Source organism: Hetaerina americana, unplaced genomic scaffold (assembly GCF_022747635.1).
Source record: "Hetaerina americana unplaced genomic scaffold, ioHetAmer1.1.p SCAF_5, whole genome shotgun sequence".
In the NCBI taxonomy this organism is placed as follows: Eukaryota; Metazoa; Arthropoda; class Insecta; order Odonata; family Calopterygidae; genus Hetaerina; species Hetaerina americana.
In genome coordinates, this window is record NW_027287095.1 from 13790713 (window position 1) to 13809239 (window position 18527).

An 18527-nucleotide genomic window follows, 5' to 3' on the forward strand; every position below is an offset into this window, starting at 1 on the left:
GTAAATCAAAGACAATTATTTTTCCTTTCTGCTGGAACAGATACTTTTCACTATAAGTAACAAACCAAAATTCATAAATACCCTCATTCTGTTCACCCTGAGTTTAGGATAAGTCAAGAAAACCCTGATTTTCAATTGTGGAAAGAAAATTACTCCCTTTTACTGTGTTAGCGAGGATGCCCCATTAATCCTTGCACACTTCTTTTAACTCCGCATGTCTGACACAATACATAATATGCATATTCACAAACCTTACTTTAGCATTTTAGAATTGGTTTATCTAGTGCTCACTTTTCAATGAACATGCACTGAAAAACATGAATTTATCTTATATTTAGAAGTTTTAAATATGCAACATATAGAGTCTCTCAAGGTGAAAAAATGACTGCCAATCATCAATGATAACAACAAATTGCATGAAAACATAAATTAAAAAAAACTTTATTGGCTTGTCGCCGAGCAATGCCTTCTCTTCGGCTGTTATATAGGTTCACTTCAGCATCTTTTTCTAGAAGAGACCTGCCTCATCAGTTGTGGCAGGTAGCCCTCAGGAATATATGAGCTTCTTGAAGTCACCAATGAATTTCTCTGCTGCATTTGAGTTGAAGCTCACTATTTCACCATGCCTCACAATGCTGTTGATGCCAGTTGTTCTCTTAAACTTATTTAAACACCAACTGCTTCCCTCAAATACTTTGCCTGCGGCCATTAATGATTCTGGCATCTTCTTCATAAAGTCAGCAAAAATAAAATTTTCCTTCTCACAAATGATGTTCTCATTAATAGTATTGCCTTGCAATTGCTGTTCATTCATCCATATGAGGAACAACTCCTCAATCTCCTCAATCTTGTCCTTGTTCTTGAAGATAGTTTAAATCCTTGTTGCCGACCAATTGTATTTGTGTGCTAGATCAGTCATGCTGACATCTAGTTCTTGCTTTTTATTGATTTTACTTTTCACTTCAATGGTTATTTTTCTTCTCTTATAACTGTCTTCTTGGGTCTTTTTCTTAAGGGGGATTTTTGAAACTATGCAAAAAATATCATTAAACTTTGCACAAAAAATCCACAAATAATATGAACACAATTAAGAATCTGCACAATATGCCACAACAGTAACTTTTAATGGAATTATCCACTGATGTGCATTACAATACAACTATTTCAAAGTGTAAAAATCATCCACCTTGACTAGGGTTCGAAACCTGGATCCCTTGATGTCTGGCCAAGTGCTTTAGCCAGTTATGCTACTGAGGTGTGTCCGATCCCTTGGCAGCTTAACTCGAAAAATCACTCGACTGAACATCAAGGGATCAAGGTTCGAATACTGGTCAAGGTAAATCATTTTTACACTTTAAAATTGTGGCAATGTAATATATACACAAATTTGGAAAAATTGTCATAGCATCTTAGTGGCACTAAGATGCTGGTGAAACGAGTTCTAAACACAAACAAAAGCTGCAGGCATGCAATAATTCTGGGAAATCTCTCTCCTCATCTCACATTATGCAAAAAGTCACTTGTTAATTGAGTCATTTTAAAAAAAGTATTTTTGCTCGTTATGTGAATTTCTCATTGTGCGAGGTGCTCTTTAAGCAAGATTCCACTTCAATCAGAACCAAAGAACAATTACTTTCTCAAAGTATGTACCTCGTAATTATGCATCAATAGGTCCTTACCTTGAGATCCAGCACACCATAACCTTTCCTCAACTGTATTTGGGCCACTTCCAAACTGGATATGAATGCAGAAAGACGTGCCAGGGATTGCTTCCCACTGCCTCCGACACCAACCAATAAAGCACTTCCTCGGGGTGATTCAAGGATGCGATTGATACTATGGGCAAAGATTATCCAAAGAAATTTGAGACAAACAGAAAACAAATGCCAAATGAAAATCTAAAGATTAGCATGGTACTTATTAATTCATAAAATATTTATGCTGAAATATCTTTTATGAGAAAACAGAAAAATAAAGAGCGGAACTCTTTTTTTTCATTCCACAGACCAGTCAAATATTGTAGATCACTCCTGCTCACATTCATTTAGTTCTCTGTCTCTAATTTAATCCGAATTGATTCAAGAAAACCATTGTAGAGTAGCGGTACATCAATACTACCATGCATTCAAAATGAAAGGACAAAAGTTTTAGACCCTCAGCTAATTAAAAAAAATCATTGTCATATGCCATGGGTTGGAATTTTGGCGTTAAAGGTCCTGTTTGTGACCCCCGGTTAGGGCCACATGCTGCACATTTAACTTCCAGGAGTAACTAAATCATTATTACACTAATCAATAGCTCAAAATATAAGATAGAATGCTATAAAGTTAAACCCCCCACCACTCACTATAACCTTGATGCGTAGTGAAGGGTTTGTGCATTCTGATGACCTCTAGAACTATGCTAGCGGGAGTACTTAATTGCCACATGGGGAAGGTATTAAAGGAAATGCAATTGAACAAAGCTATGGGAATAGATACATACAATTGCTAAAGAACTACTCAACGTTCAAATGAGCTTGCTAATGCATTGAATTTATGGTAAGGAAATTCCACCAGAAAATTTTGACACTGTAGATACAACATCCAGCACTTAATCCACACTTAAACAACCTTAATGTTAGTTAATGTCAAGGTTTATCTTTATACAAATGTAAAGAGAGCAATTTAATAAGAGGATCATAAAAGATTAATAAACAAAATCAGTTGATTTAGTTGCAAAACATTACTCACCGACATACATGCATCATTGCATCCTCAAAGAGGACTAGGTTCATTGCTGCTACAAGGTCATTGTATGAAACTAAAGCTTCATGTAATAATTTTGCAAGGCATGTCCAGTCAGTGATTGGCATGTACTTAGGCTCTCCTATTCCTGAGGCAAAGTGACAATATATGTTAGGCTTCTCACTCACGGCAGCCTCATCCACTTCCTGCAGTGATATATGAGAAAAAAATAATTATTTGCATGAACTAAAATACATGGATGTAAAACTACAAAACATGTCTCATACTCCAAAGACTAGTCAATTACCTCAAAATTTTTCTTTACAAAATCGGCCTGAATCTTGGCAAATGCTTCAAGATCTTTGTCATCAGTTAGTTTGTCACCATACACTCTTTGTGTTTCATGAAGCCATAGTCTAACTAAGTCAACTGGCGCCACAAGACATTCATTTGTGCTGAATAGCAAACCCTGAAATATTAAGCCAAACAGAAATGATCACATTTCCAATTAAAACATAATCAAATGGTACTTACATGATTTTAGCTCCAGTGAAAATATCATTATTAAGTTCCAATGATTTGCAAGAATCGATTGCAAACCCATGAAGATGCTGCACAAATATGAAACTAATCTTACGTTATCATTAGTCAAACCATTTTCAATGAGCTGCATGAAATTTATTCTTTGGACCAAGTGACTTTTTTTATCTTATGCCCAATTTTAATCAAAATTATGCTTACAAGGAAGAAGTACCTCTTTTTTGGTTCATATTTATTCACTTAAACTTAATTGTGTACTCAGACCCATTAGGTTAATCTTGAGCAACTTCTCACCTGGAACACATTGGAAAGATCACGCAAGTTGAATATGTAGTGGAACTTGAGGGCTGTAGGCAGGAATATCTGTGATACTTTGTGGTGAAGAGAGAGTGTTGCAGCCACAATCCTGGGAGCCAGCCGAGCAACAATTTGGGCAAAGCGATGCTCTGGGCTCCCCAAGTGCTGAGACAGGATGGAATGGAAAATGGTATGCAAGGCATCTGCTCCTGGGAAACTATAAGCATGGCAATTTATCAATTTCAATAATAATTAAGAAAAATCTGCACAGTGAATTATTCAAAAAATATAGTTCAAAATTGATTGCTAAAATATTTTTCAATTAATAAAAAACTTGAAGAGTTAAAACATTATATTTTTTTCAATGGTGCTTAAGTCTATATTAGCAACCTTCAAATCTTCATGACTCAAATTGGAAATCTGCTGAATGATCCGATTCCAAGTTCAACAATCCATATGCCATTTCATATATCACCCATGTCCATTAGCATCTGGTATATTTTCAGTTCTGCTGACATTTACCAGTAAATAATTAAGTATTTGGTACTGTGCATGTACATGTATACATAAAGCGCATATTTAAGAACTAAAGATTCACTATCACTAATTTCACTATCACTTCTGAAATGTAAGAAAGTGAGTGTGATAATTTACTAATATGTTTTTCATAAGACTATTAAAATAAAGAACATTCCATACACTTTCAAGTTCTAGTAGTTGGAACTTTGAGGTAAGTATGTAATTGTCATAATTACATTTATTTTGGTAATTTCTCATTTTGTCATCTCCTACTCAAGCATGTATTTCACTGAGCGATAACCATTTCAAAAAAACCAAATATCAACCAAATAGAAATTATGAAGTCTCCTATCCTTCTCCAAGATTAAGCACCACCATCTTTCCGGAGGCAGGAGCCACACACCATCACAGTCACTGTCTCCATCCATTCCTGTCCCAGACCTAACCCTTGATCTCCTTGTATCCTCCTCCTCTCTTAAAATTATCTTTAAATTTCAGTCTCTTTCTACCCTTATCTGCCTCCACACTTCCCTCAGGAGCAATTCCCTTTCCATCCCAATGCACAATCCAGTTTTGTTTTGTGCCTCTACTGACTAGCACTCTGTTAATATGATTCAAGGGCTTTATTTGCCTTGGCCATGCAACCAGTATTTTTTTCAGCAAAATTTCAAGGACACCCAAAATATCATTGAGTTAAATTTTCAGCTGAAGGTGTCCTCAACCAAATCTGAATACTTAGATAATAATTAAATACTTGAATGATTATTAAATTCGAGGATAGCATTAAAGGATATGAAACCCTCACCTGACAGAGAAAACGCAAAAATGCCTCTGCAACCTGGGGTTTATCGTGAAACTACCAGCAGTTGGATTCATGCAAGAGACATATTGGCAGTTGTGGATATCTTTCAAAGTTAAACGGGTGCGATCATACCAATGACCATAATCCAAATGCTGCCTTATCAGTGTATGTGGCTGAACAGTACCATAATTATCAACCTGAAAAGAGTGAAATTAGCATCTTGAGTTAGCATCTCTGGTAAATAATTTAAAAATATGAGCAATTAATAGGAGTGAATAGAAGAGTGACAGAGGAACTATTCTCTTCTAAATCTTGACTTACCTCTGGCATATTCATGTCATCAATGAAATATATTAGGGTCTTGTTCCCAGGAGGTCCATAATTCCTGCCAGCTTTTTTCTCTAAAGGCTTTTCTAATATTTTTTGTAGCATTTCTAAAAATGAACAAATGGATTAAATGAAAAACTATAGCATGAATATGAAACAATACTTATGTTGTAGGAAAAAATGAACAACCATGAGGTTTGTATAAAAGGTATCGGTAATAATTTTTTCCTGACGTGTGCATTAATTGCTGAATTCAGACCATTGGTTAAGTGTATGCTTGTTCGCAGATCGTAATGGCATCGATAAGATGACAGTGCATACCATTATCACTGAAAATTTTGCGATGCGAAAGATCTATGCTAAACTCATCTTGAAGATCTTTACCAACAACCAAGAGCAGAATCAAGTGTACGCTAGTGAAGAACTTCTGCAATTGCATCGCGATGATTCCCCAATCCCTTTCACCCAAGTTGGCACTAGCAGACTATTTCCTATTCCCAAAAGGGAAATTCTCCTTTCAAGGACACCACCATGGGACCCTAAGTGCCATCAAAGAAGCTTGCATGCGCACCCCAGGAGCTTCCAGTATCTGCCAAACAGAGAGCTCTCAAGTCATGGAAAAGCCGCAGGTAAAAGTGTGTCAAGGCTCAAGGGATGTACTTTGAAGAATTTTTTGGCATTGTATCAACCTCTGAAATAAATCTATTTTTCCTAAACTTTTCCCAATACTTTTTTTACACACCATGTATGATGTGAATGTTAGAACACTCCAATATAATAATTGAAATGCATATACTATTTTGAAAAGTTAAACATTTTAACTGGAAAATAATATGAACATTCTTACAATTAGACGTGAAAATCCTTAAATTGCAAAACAGAATTGAAATACGTGTCACCAATGGAACCACCACTAATAAGGGCACTGAACCGTGGGTATTTATGGTATCAGCTTACTAGCTGACTATTTTAGGTCAAATTTTTACTTCAATTGCCCTTTCATAGTCTTCACTCTGTGATTTTGTGTTTACCCACTCCATTCTTGAAAATACCTTCCTCTCCTCCCTCGTTGTCCAATCTCCTTGTAACACTGCTACTTGTTTCCAACACACACAGAGGTATGATGGCATTCCACCACTATGTTAAATATACATATATGAGCAGAATCAAAGATAAGTCAGGAAAAGCATTAATTGAACAAGGAAAGATTCAAGAGAGATGAAAGTAATATATAGAAAATATAGTAAAGACATTAAATCATCCAGCTTGGATATAGGAAAATATGACATAGATGAGGATAGTATAGGTCCAGGTTTACTCGATGGCAAGATAAAAAGGGCATTAAGGGAACTGAAATCACATATGGCCATCCAAAAGTCTTCTAAAGTGTTTCTTCTAAGAAAATTAAATGGAAATGGTATTTGGTGATTGGTTGAAGTTCAAAGTCAATTGAATGATGTATGTTGCACTTTCTGGGGCATGTTCATTGTGATAAAACATCAAAAGGCATCATAAAACATTAAACAGAAAATTTCCCGGATGACAAATTTCCCTGTAATATTTCAGCCATAGGTATGAAATATTAATCCTTCAAACTTAAGGCTCCATACCAATTGCATGATGATCTTCTCAATGGAAATCTTAGCTAGATGAGGTCTCAATGAGATGATTTTCCCCTTCTGAAAGCTTAATGAGCGTAATTTGTTCCAGAAACTTTCTCATATTGCAAAACACTCATTGAGAGAAACAAATTTTCCCATATTAATTACTATAAAATATGAAAATGCATTCCATGCTAAAAAAATAAATTACTTATAAGGTTTATTCAAAGAAATTTATACAATGCTAGTTAGAAAGGTTCTCAGAATCATCACCAGACATCAATACACCCAACGCGTTTCCGGCATTGTAACATGTTATCCTTTATGAGTAAATACGTGACACATCAGTGTTCTGGCAAGAGATCTGTGGTGCGGGCTCCTCTCTGTAGTTGTTCCCATGGAGTGATTTGTGAAGACGGAAAAAATTGAGTTTTGAGCAGTGATTAAATACTTTATAAAGAAAGGTATGAACGCAATGGAAATTCATGCTGACTTTCAGAACACTCATGGACTCTGAACACTCAGAACACTCCTTCATATTCAACTGTTGTCAAGTGAACAAACAAGTTTAAGTTTGGTCAGGACAGCTTAGATGATGATCTGCATAGTGGTCGGCCAAAATGTGCCCCTACCCCAGAAATTATTACAAAGTACATAAAATTGTCATGGAGGATCACCAACTGGAAGTGAGAGAAATCGCTGAAGCTGTAGGGATGTCATCTGAATGGGTATATCATATTTAACAGTGGAATTGGACATGAGAAAATTATTTGCCTGATGGGTGCCGTGACTCTTGACAAAGGATCACAACTGCACCAGAATGGAAATTTCCAAACAATGTTTGACCCTCTTTAAAACCAACCAACAAGATTTTTTGCACAGGTTTTTGACCACAGATGAAACTTGGGTCCACTGCTATAGCCCAGAGACAAAACAGCAGTCAAAGTAGTGGAAACATGTTGATTCACCATCACATTTTATAGCCCCCCACTGCTGCTATCTTCCGTAGCTTTGAACTCCATCAAATTGCCTTTCCCTTCTCTTGCAATCCACCAACTAAGTGTACTGCTGGCCCAAGAGCTGTCATCACAATCATGAGGTACCAAGTCATACAGGATTACATGCGTAAAATATTTCAAAATTTGAAGCAGTTCCTAACACTGCATGTTTGTTATTACAGGTTATTGAAGGTATTTAATATACAATTCCATGCTAAATGAAACAGTTTCTGGCGCCACTTGGTGGAAATTCTTCAAATTGAAATTAAATTTAAAATACTTCACCTTTCCACATAAAACACTTTTATTACGACCTAGGTTTCGTTATGGTATAACATCATCAGGTCACCTGATGATGTTATACCATCAGGTCACCTGATGATGTTATACCATAACAAAACCTAGGTCGTAATAAGAGTGCTTTATGTGGAAAGGCGAAGTATTTTAAATTTAATTTCAATTCCATGCTAGTTATGCTAATAATTTTTTAACTACCCACCAAAAAAACATAAAACTTACACTGTGATGTATGAACATCAAGAAAATTTGGCAACTGGTCAAAATGTATTCCATGGTCCTCAACATGTATGCCTCTTTAAAAGTTTCAAAACCAATTTTTTTCATAAAAAGAATACTCTCTCCTTTTAAGACAAGTAAAAATTGATCAACACAGAAATTGGTCAAAATTTACATTTCCATTAATAAATGTAAGGTAGAAGCACCTTGTTGAAGTTGAATCTCATTCCAACTCCTTTTCCTTAGCATCAACACTAGCCTTATGTCATTATTAGGAGAATCTCCTTCCATCTGATAAAATATATGTTAACATGCCAAGTTGGTAAGTTAAGTTTTTCGAAAAATAAATGCATGCTTTTAAAAATGTAGAAGAAAAATAAATTAAGTTATAACTAGAAATATTAGCCTTTTAATGCATTAACATTTAATGCAATATTACCCAAGTCTGACCCTCCCCCACTCAGAGGTAGCCGGTCTCCAACTAGAAATCAGTAGCGAACTCAATGGGTACCCAAGATTCTGATGCAGAGGAGCACAATGTGGGAAGGTAATTTCATTGCGACTTTACCTGATGTTGTGTAAAAATTGAACGGCACATTGGCAACCGCATATGCTTCAGGAAGGGATCCAAGCTTCTCTGAAACCAAGACTGTCTTCCCAGAGCCAGCATTTCCCACGAGCATCACTGGATGGCGCTTCTCCATTAGCAGATCCACAAAGTATCGAACACGAATTGACTCGCAAGTGTGCACCAATACAGCCTGCAATTTATGTAGTAGGAGTGAGTAGAAAACTACAGGGGGAGGGAGGGGTGGAAGAGGTATTTGCTCAAAAGTGACATATTGAAAGGAGTGGAACCTAAGTAACCTTAGGAGGTTGCATAAATAGTTGACAATTATGAAGTACAATACATTGTTTATTAGTGCTATATATCAGTTAAGTATCAAACTATTCTTGGATATTACAATATTTCATTCTAATTCATTCATTTTCTAATCAAAGAAGTGCAACAGCAGATGACAAGTCTTTGAAACTTTATCAGAGAGATAACTCTGTCTTAGCTTTAGCCAAAACAAAAATCACATAACAACCAGAAAATGCTCTATCTTTGATTCTCAATGGGTACCTGTGCAAATTACTACTTAGGTGCTTTAATTTTCTGCAGGATGGAAGGGTGAAGAAAGAAAAATAACATTGCATGGGGAGTATGAATCCAGCCAGAAAATGTAATACAGTACACTAGGCCATTAGGAAAATTAATGTTTTTGGTACCACTCGAGTGGAAGTCAGCTCACTGTTCCATTAAAAAATTGTGCACAATAATATCACATTGTTTATGAGGATAATTTAAAAAGCTCAATATATTTGTACTGATGTATGATATAAAACAAATTAATAATAATTAAATGGCAAAGCAGGTCCAATTAAAATGTAGCTCAGTCTTCTGAAATGTTTTCCTTGATATGAGAGATGGTGTAGGGAATAAATATAGGAGAAATGGAATCCATATTTCCCCCTGAAAGTCTGTCACCGACTTCAATAATGAAAGAGTACTGATAAATAAAAGATAAGAGGGCACAAATACATACTACAGAAATGATCCTGTGAAGTATGATCTTAGACTAAATCCAGAGGCAAAGTATTTTGTGAACCTGGATCAGCACCATATGAGGTCTGGTAGGACAATAATGATTATGATGTTTATTGGTTTCTAAATGACATGTTTGAGACATGTATGGAACATGTCACATTGATTGCAAATATTTCATACAAGCACAAGTTTCCTCCTCAAGTCATTAAAACCTCTTGTGCTGTGCCTATGAACATCAGCATTGTTATCAAATTGAACATTCCTTTTTTGCTGTATAATAGTAATAGGTTGGAAAATATACATACAGGGAATAATAAAAAGTTTTAAATAGTTAAAATAAAAAAGGACTTCTGTAGTTTGATCCCTAAAGTTTTTGAAATTTGGTTGGATGCTGGAGATATTAGTAAAATAATCAAAATATTTGCATATTATGCATCTATTTTGTTGCATTATAGATATTTCTGCCATTTGAGTTGATATATATAATACTGGTTGATCAAATAAATCAAGAAAAAACATCTTAAATTGGCAAAGAACAAATTCTCCTCCATCAATATAATAAATGGGTAAACATACCTGAGCAGTTTTGATGGCAAAAATTATGGAATTAAAGTTTGAATTATTACAATGTCCAGCCTATTTACCAGATTTGTCCACCAGTGACTTTTTTCAATATCCAAAATTGAAAAAATGGCTTAACAGATAACGATTCACGTCAAATGAGGAGGTCATCACCAACATGAATGCCTATTTTGTGGATCTGCTGAAATACTACTTTTTGGACTGCTTAAAAAGCTGAAGGAATGCTGGGAAAAGTGTAATGAGCTAAGATGAAATTATGCTAAAAAATGAAATCTGCCAAAAATAATTTATTTTTATAATTTTTCCAAAGGACTTATACAACAACCCACGAACTACACTTTAACCAAGATGACTAATATTTTTTTTTTAATTTCATTCTTACTTCATTTTCTGTGCATTATTAAACTCTGTTATTTTTTGCTTCACTTCCATTCAGCATTCAGATATGTATCCCCACAGTGGAATAATATGCATTGTTAAATGAGTCTTCATCTTTACCAAAAACTTCCATTACCATAGATTTGCAAATCTAACAGGTTGTTGGTCCAGGTTATAAGGAGAATAATGTTAAATAGTGATCAGAAATCAATTACTTCAAAATGGTAACAATGACATGGAGACCACAGAAATGTCTGAAGTAGATTGTTCATTACAGTAAAGATTTGTGCATGAAATTCTATATTTATTTCTAGAGAAGAATTGTTTCTGATGACAGTTTTTCAAATTCAGTACAATTTATTTGCTTACTATTCTAATGGCTTAGTTCAGTTAGTACATATTCTTTTCACTGGGATTAAATTTCCACAATTTTATTGTATTCCACATTGCACCTCAAATTCACTTTTTTAGGAAATGTTTTTTTTTACATGGCTGCAATCTATCATATATTTTACCATCAATTATTTCACTTGATTAATTAATCTTGTCTTTTGCCTGTGTGACTTGAAGCTTGTTTGCTTTATCCTGGTTATTAGTCAATTCATGAAATGCAAAATGTTTTGCATGATACACATACATATGCTTCCCCTCGTAAGAATTACAAAATAAAAATGGAAACTTTTTCATCAGACAAGCAATAGTATTTTAAATGCTCAAAAATTAATTCTGTGGCAGGGCATTATGACAATTAACCTTTAGAGTTAAACAATAACTTGCTATATTCCATATCAAATAAGTCACATGGGCCCTTAAATAACACTTCTGTAAATAGCAAAAATTTTGGATGCTACCAATTACCCATCTACATTCAATTTCCCCTCAGCAGCTTGAGCCACATTGAGAAATTGTGATTCTGAAAGCCAACTCCTGCAAAAACCCTGATACAGCACATTCTCTAATCTCAAGAACATGTTGGATCATGGATCTTTTCTGCTTAACTCATTGAATTTTGTATAGCATCAGCTACAAACACATATATTAAGGAAATTCCATTTTCTTTCAAGAAATTCATAGCGTAATTGGTAACTATCTCAGAAGTTTCAACAGGGAAGCAGTCAACAGAGAGAAGTTTACGTTAGGCTGATAATGAGGCCTGCAGACCTAGTACATGAATACATAATATACTTATTGAATTCTTACAAAGCTTCAAATCAAAAGCCATTATGTCCATTACAAATATATCAATGGATTCTAAGAGTCCATTAAATAAAAAGTCTCTCAAAATATAATTAAAGATAATAAACAGAAAACTGATTTACCTGAAGAGGTATGTCTGGATCCAATTCAAATTTTGGCAATCTTTCTGTCCAAGGGACAAACTGCTTGGTTTCTGGATCAATATAGTAATCAAAAACTGTGCCCTGCGATGGAAATTTAACTGCCTTGAATTCATTCACCCACCACTTAGAAAACTCCATGCGAAAATCAATCAGCTGAAAAGTATAGAATGGTATAAAAAAATTTAAAAACCGATGCAAGTCAAAAAATAATCAAATAAATAGACCAGAACATTGCTATCTTTATTAACTCCATATAAAAAGACATACCCATGATATCCCAAATAATGTTACACTCTTCTCCAATTCCTCATACTTCCTTCCTCCCTACATTTTGCCCAAAATCCCTATCCTATTCCTGGTCTCTTCTCATTTGCCCAACACTCTCCCCTCTATCACAGTTTTTAATCCATCTCAGGTCAAAATACTCTGCATTCATCTATCCTGCCTCCTTTGAATTTCTCCTAAGAATTCTCTCTCCCTTCCCACCATGCCTAGCACTCCCTCATTTGTTTTCTTTGCCAAACAATTAACCTACTCCATACTTTCCCACGCCCACATTTCAAAACCCTCCAATCTATACCTATATCTTTCTTCAATGACCATGCTTCTGTGCCATTAAAATGCACTCCATAGTATTGACAAGTTTTTTGTTTTAATTTAGGTTTATTCCTGTTGCCTTCCTTAGTGGTGTTTTTAACATGACACCATCGCTCACATGACTCCCTCACTGGGGTCAGATGCCTCTGCAGCCACCTCAATGAGGAGCAGACACTGAATGGCTATCATTTGCCTAATTCCTGCCCTTCCATTTATCTGGGTGGCACTTCCAGTCCCTGACTAGTTCAAAGAATTGTGGGAGATACCAAGAAAGTTACTTTCAAAGGAGTCATCTATTGATGTGTACTGAAGTTCAGAAATTCCTAAGAGTAAAAATCATTTGCTTTGACTGGCAGATTCCTCTATTTTCAGCCCATTTAACTGAAGTGCTTGACCATGTAACCTAATGCATTCACTTACACTGTGAATGTCATAGGATTTTAAAAGAACAAGATGAGATGTTTTACCATGCATACAATATCACAAGTAATTGTAATTGTGTGGAAATTGTGGGATCCAGGTTTGAATCTCAGTTAAAACAAATGATTTTTGTACATTGCATAATTCCTGATGTAGATGCACATCAGCAGATGACTCATAAAAATAATTGTTATGGCAACTAACACAGTGCTTTGAATTTGTTGAAGGAAAACAACTTTGTGTTTGAACATTGTCAGAAGTGATGTACCCATAACAAATTAATGCAGTTCCTGCTCAACAACCAAGCAACTTAGTTTAATTATTCGCAACCTCCCAGATCCAATCCAACATATTGCATTTCTAAGTGAATAATAAGGAATGAGTTTTTTCCAAAACTTAACCCCTTCTTTATTTTCATTTCTATTATTTTTCTATCTTTCATTCATACCGTGACCACTTGATTTTTGTAGGGTTGATAGATTATTCTTCTGTTGTCAGCAACAACAGCAACTGGCATATTCACTGGTTTTTTCTTTCCTCAGATGATCATTTGTGTCAGTACTTTTGGATGGGTGACACTAAACTCAACATTTGGCATTCTTTGCATTTCTTGGCCATAATTTACTATTATTGGTATTGCAATCATTATACTCTCCTCCAAGTCCATAAAAAGTCTGCCACCTCTGTAGCTGTTTTCAATTTTTCCAAATGCATAGGTTTTCTTTGTATTAACTGCTGAGCACCTTGATGATTTCTCTACCAGTTTTGTCCACTCTGACCACATTGTTTCTTTGGGTCTTTCACTGCTTACCTGTTCCATCCGGTTGCATGCTCTCTCAATTATGAGCTACACTTCTGCTCATTGTGCTCTTCAGACTATTCCATCTTTCCCCAGAATAATTTATTTTCTTATATCCTATTCTTCATCAATCATTAGTGGCTCTTTTCTATTGGTGTTACCACCAGACTGTAATTTGCATTATACCCCCTTCATCTTTTTTGCATTGCAGTTTTTTAACCATGGGTTATGGTCACATTTTATACCTGTGTTCTAATATAGTTTCACTTCATTCTTGCAATGTTGCCTCACATGGATGCAGCTGACTTGGTACCTGACTCCATCCCTAGGAATATTCTATCTACATTCCATGTTGATGTTGCTCAAAGGCTTATCTTAGCCACTACCATATGATTTTTATTGCAGAGCTCCACTTAACCTTCATCTTTTTATATATTATTCCTCCAGCCACACGCAGCTTTCGTCTCCACCCTCTCCAACTACTGCATCCCAGTCACAGAATATGATCTGTGTTCTTTTCCTAAAATTATGCTGAGGACTTCTTCCAGGTGTTCACTTACCTGTTCCATTTCCTCTTTTTTACAGCTGGGCACTGGCATATACAGATGTACAATCCCTATCCGTAGTCTCTCCTTTTACCTTTACTATTCTCTTGTTGCAATACCTTCAAACCTTTACTTTTACCCCCATTTTCTCTTCAATATGATAAATAATACTCCTACTTAATCATTGATCCCTGAAAATATCACTATCCATATATCTGTCATTTCAGAAGTCATCTTTCCCAGCCTGCTTTATTGTGCTGATCCCAGACATATCTCAGCAAAACCTCATCATTCATATGAAACTGTCAATCACCATGAAGTTTGAACTATTCATGAATCTTCTAAAATTCAATGATAGCATAAATCTTTGTATGAATTTAATATGATTAATTTAAATTGCAAAGGCAATTTCTTTTCTTAGACCCTAAGGTAAATAAGTGGCTGTATCAGGTCATTGTTTCACTTGTGTGAGATCTAGAAATTTTGTCTCGATATGGCTAATTAATTAAATTTATAAATCAAGAGCACCTGGTCAGTGACGAGTGCGGCCCCAAATGCCCAGACGCATGAAAAGACAAAGTACGCCTCCTGCAGCTCCTTGGCACAGTCAGAGGGAGTATTCTCCTCGGTGAGTAGGCACTCCAGCAGGTGGCAGAGGGCATGCGTGTGTGAAATGTCCGCAAGGGGAGTCACTTTGCGAAAGCGGCCCAAACGCGCCGCTTCCAGGCATGGTGGCACATACTTGTCAAATAGCAGCACCAGGTTGGAGCGCTCTGATGAAGATGAACGGGTCTCTATCCAGCTCGTTACAAACCTTGGTAATGGTATGAAACAAATCAGATATCAATCCTCTACAAGTCACACCTTTCAAAACATTGTGGAAATGTGACATTATGTACTCATAGCTGCAAATTCTACAAAAAATACATGCGCACTTGGTTTGGAGGGAAAAAAGCTGAATGAAAGAAGAAAATATTTGGTTCAAGTTTTAACTAATTCCATGCTTGCAAGTCTGAGGACCTGTGAAGGTCACTCTGGCATTTGGGCCTGTGAATCACTAATTCTCCTTTGAACAAAATTAGCCCTTTTGAATTGAATGAAACTAATTGCATCTGCACATTCATCATCTGTGATTCTTCATTGTTACGATCAATTTCTTCATGCATGTCCACCCCTGCACCAAAGGATATCCATTTCTTATATGGATTAGGAGTTTATTTTCAAGATCAGGTGACATGTCAAGGTTAACTCACGGGTTCCAGCCTAGATCCTGAGGGTTGATGTAAAGAATGCCAGCTCGGGAAACAGTGGCTGGGGTGGCAGTCCTTAGGTTGGATATCTCAAACAACAGCCTCATCGTGGGAGTCAGGGCTATCCTCTCATTGCTGGCAAGTGTCAGCACTTTGTTGTCATCCATGACTGTGTTCAAGGACTCAATCCACATCGGGTCAATGTCTCCATCTAGTACAATCCACTTGGGACAGTCACTAGCCAAGTTGGCCTGGTCACGCATCAACACGGAAAACAAACCTGAAAAATTAAGAAAGTTCCGGGAGAAATCTTCAATCAACCTGAGCACATTGAAATATATTTCTCACCTGAATGAAGTTTGTGCATAGATAATGCATTGACAAAACAGCCTTGCTGAGAGCATATTACATGGGATGAAAATATTTAAAGAATATAGAAAAATTACAGAAATAGTATTGATGGTTAATCCAATATTAATAAGTGACCACTGCCACCCATTGTCTAAAAATTTTAAATAAAGAGAAATATCCCTCATATTTTCCTGCTGTCTGATAGGTTTTGTGAACATATTGCCTGGTTGATGGCAGGACAAGACTCCCATGTGCTACCACCTTGTCCATTAATTCATGTGCACCCGCAAAACATGAATCCAAAACTCAGGAGGAAGAAAAAGAGAGCAAAACAAACCATCCTTCCACTCCCTTGTGGCAGGGTTGATGATTCCAAAGAGCTCATCATTGGTGACAGCCTTTGGATTTAAGTCATTGTAGAGTGGGCGACGACGGATGTTCTGGTATGTCCTGAACAAGGTCTTCCACACTTGTGTCTTGCCTGTTCCCGCTGAGCCAACCACAAACACAGAGTGGCGTACCTCCAGAAGCTCCTCCAACTGAACAACCTAGAAAGTTGATGGAAGCATTGTGGCATATAGAAGTGGACTGGTGGGATAGGCTACTCAACCAATGCTGCAGGTATATGAATTGAAAGATGGTTCAGAGAAGGGTAGCAATGGGAAAAATCAAGATATTTAGTGATTGGCAGTGGTGTAAGACAGGTTTATTATTGCCAAAAATTTTTAAAATAGGTACAGAGGAAATATTAAGCGTGGAATAAGCTGTGACTAAAAGTTGATGGCAGTTATGTTTGCAGATGAGCAAGCATTAGTTTGTCATACTGTAAAGGGGTTGCAGTTCATATTTGAGTGCTGTACAAGACCAGCAGGAGAAGTAGAGGATACAGTGTAAACCCAAGCAAACAAAAGCAAGGAAATTCTTAAAAAAAGAGAAAGTTTAAGTTTAGCATTTAAGGAATAAATAAACTAGAGCAGTTGGAGCAGATTATGTATTTGAGCAGTATTTCAGAGGAAAAGAGGCAGAGCAGTCATGGCATTAGAAGGAGAATTCGGGCAAATGGCAAAAGAAGCATTTGCAACAAAACGAAAATTAATGACAGGCATATTGATTAAAGAAATGCCGACAAGATTAGATTGTAAGAAGGCTAGTAGAAGTTATGAAGAGCTTAATCAGAGAATGATGCACAGCAAAGAAGAGGATGCTCTAATGATAATTATCTCATGGTGTAAATATTCTTTGGGGACATCCAAAACTTACCTTTAATAGATAGGATGCTTTAAATAAATTTAACAAAGTACAGTACTTATTCTAGAAAACTGCATTAGTATTCATGAAACACTGAGTATTAAACTTGTAATCACTCGATAATGAGTTTCGGACAGCAAATGACAACATGAAAGAAATAACAACCTATAACCATTCAAAAGTTCTATTGCAACCTAATTAAAAAAATTAAAAGAGTGCTAAAAACAAGGGTAAAATCTAGAATTTATTTGTCTTTCTTTAGCCATAGTGTGCAAAATATTAGGACAAGGTAATTCCTGATATTTGTGACAAAGTGCTTCCACCTTAATATGTACAAATAAATTATATAAACTATGCTAAGTGACTAACAGTATTCGTACTAACCATAAAAAATAATCAATTTTTTTGCTCTACCATGCATATAGATAAATATATACCTCTGGCTAGAACTATAATAGAATTCCTCCACTGCTATGTAAAACTAATCATCCTATTAATATGATAAAAATGAGAAGAAGAAAGCTCTTGCAATTATAATGTAAATTGTAGGTCACATGCTCTGATTAGCACCAGAAAAAGCTCTCAATGAATTGCAAAAATTAGTGTGTTAATTTTCTGACAGGCCCATCTACATTGAGGAGCATTTCTTGTGAGAAACGTATCATGCCTTGAGAATAAAGTTGTCCTCAGGCTGGAGTCGCAGGTCAATGGCTGCCTGCTTGACTGTTCTCTCAAAGTCCAGGTCCCGCTTGCGGGGCACATCAAGTGCAGGGAACAGGTCACCAATGAGCCCCATGAACACAGGGACGTCATCTGTCACTACCTTTGGAATGTTGAAGTCACGTAGTGCCCTCATGAGCACTTCCTCTTCTGGACGCCCTGGATCACCCCTCTGTAGACATATGAGCTCAGATCAATTTACTTTCCAGGCAGTAAAATGTAACCTGAGACCTAAGGCATGTCAAAGGTAGTATTAATACATAAAAGAGTTGTAAAAAAGTGACATAGTATAATATATACGATGTATTTAATGTATGAGCATGTTTAATTACACACAAATAGATAATAAACTAGTACACTATACTATATATTCAAGTAAA

At 36.1% G+C, this 18527-nt stretch overlaps 1 protein-coding gene and 1 pseudogene across 1 annotated transcript in view; both read right to left on the reverse strand.

The window, feature by feature from the left end:
• The window catches only part of Dhc93AB (Dynein heavy chain at 93AB), a 169222-nt gene that overhangs the window by 47136 nt on the left and 103559 nt on the right, over window positions 1-18527 (reverse strand). Inside the window, exons 44-55 of the mRNA XM_071591717.1 lie at window positions 18095-18319; window positions 16517-16727; window positions 15832-16108; window positions 15107-15392; window positions 12197-12370; window positions 8895-9087; window positions 5206-5318; window positions 4888-5081; window positions 3561-3780; window positions 3034-3195; window positions 2733-2932; window positions 1680-1836 (exon numbers count right to left, since the gene is read on the reverse strand). Of these exons, the coding sequence (XP_071447818.1) occupies window positions 1680-1836; window positions 2733-2932; window positions 3034-3195; window positions 3561-3780; window positions 4888-5081; window positions 5206-5318; window positions 8895-9087; window positions 12197-12370; window positions 15107-15392; window positions 15832-16108; window positions 16517-16727; window positions 18095-18319 (2412 nt within the window). The remainder of the gene's footprint in view (window positions 1-1679; window positions 1837-2732; window positions 2933-3033; window positions 3196-3560; window positions 3781-4887; window positions 5082-5205; window positions 5319-8894; window positions 9088-12196; window positions 12371-15106; window positions 15393-15831; window positions 16109-16516; window positions 16728-18094; window positions 18320-18527) is intronic.
• LOC139694466 (small nucleolar RNA U3) lies at window positions 9906-9944 on the reverse strand (annotated as a pseudogene).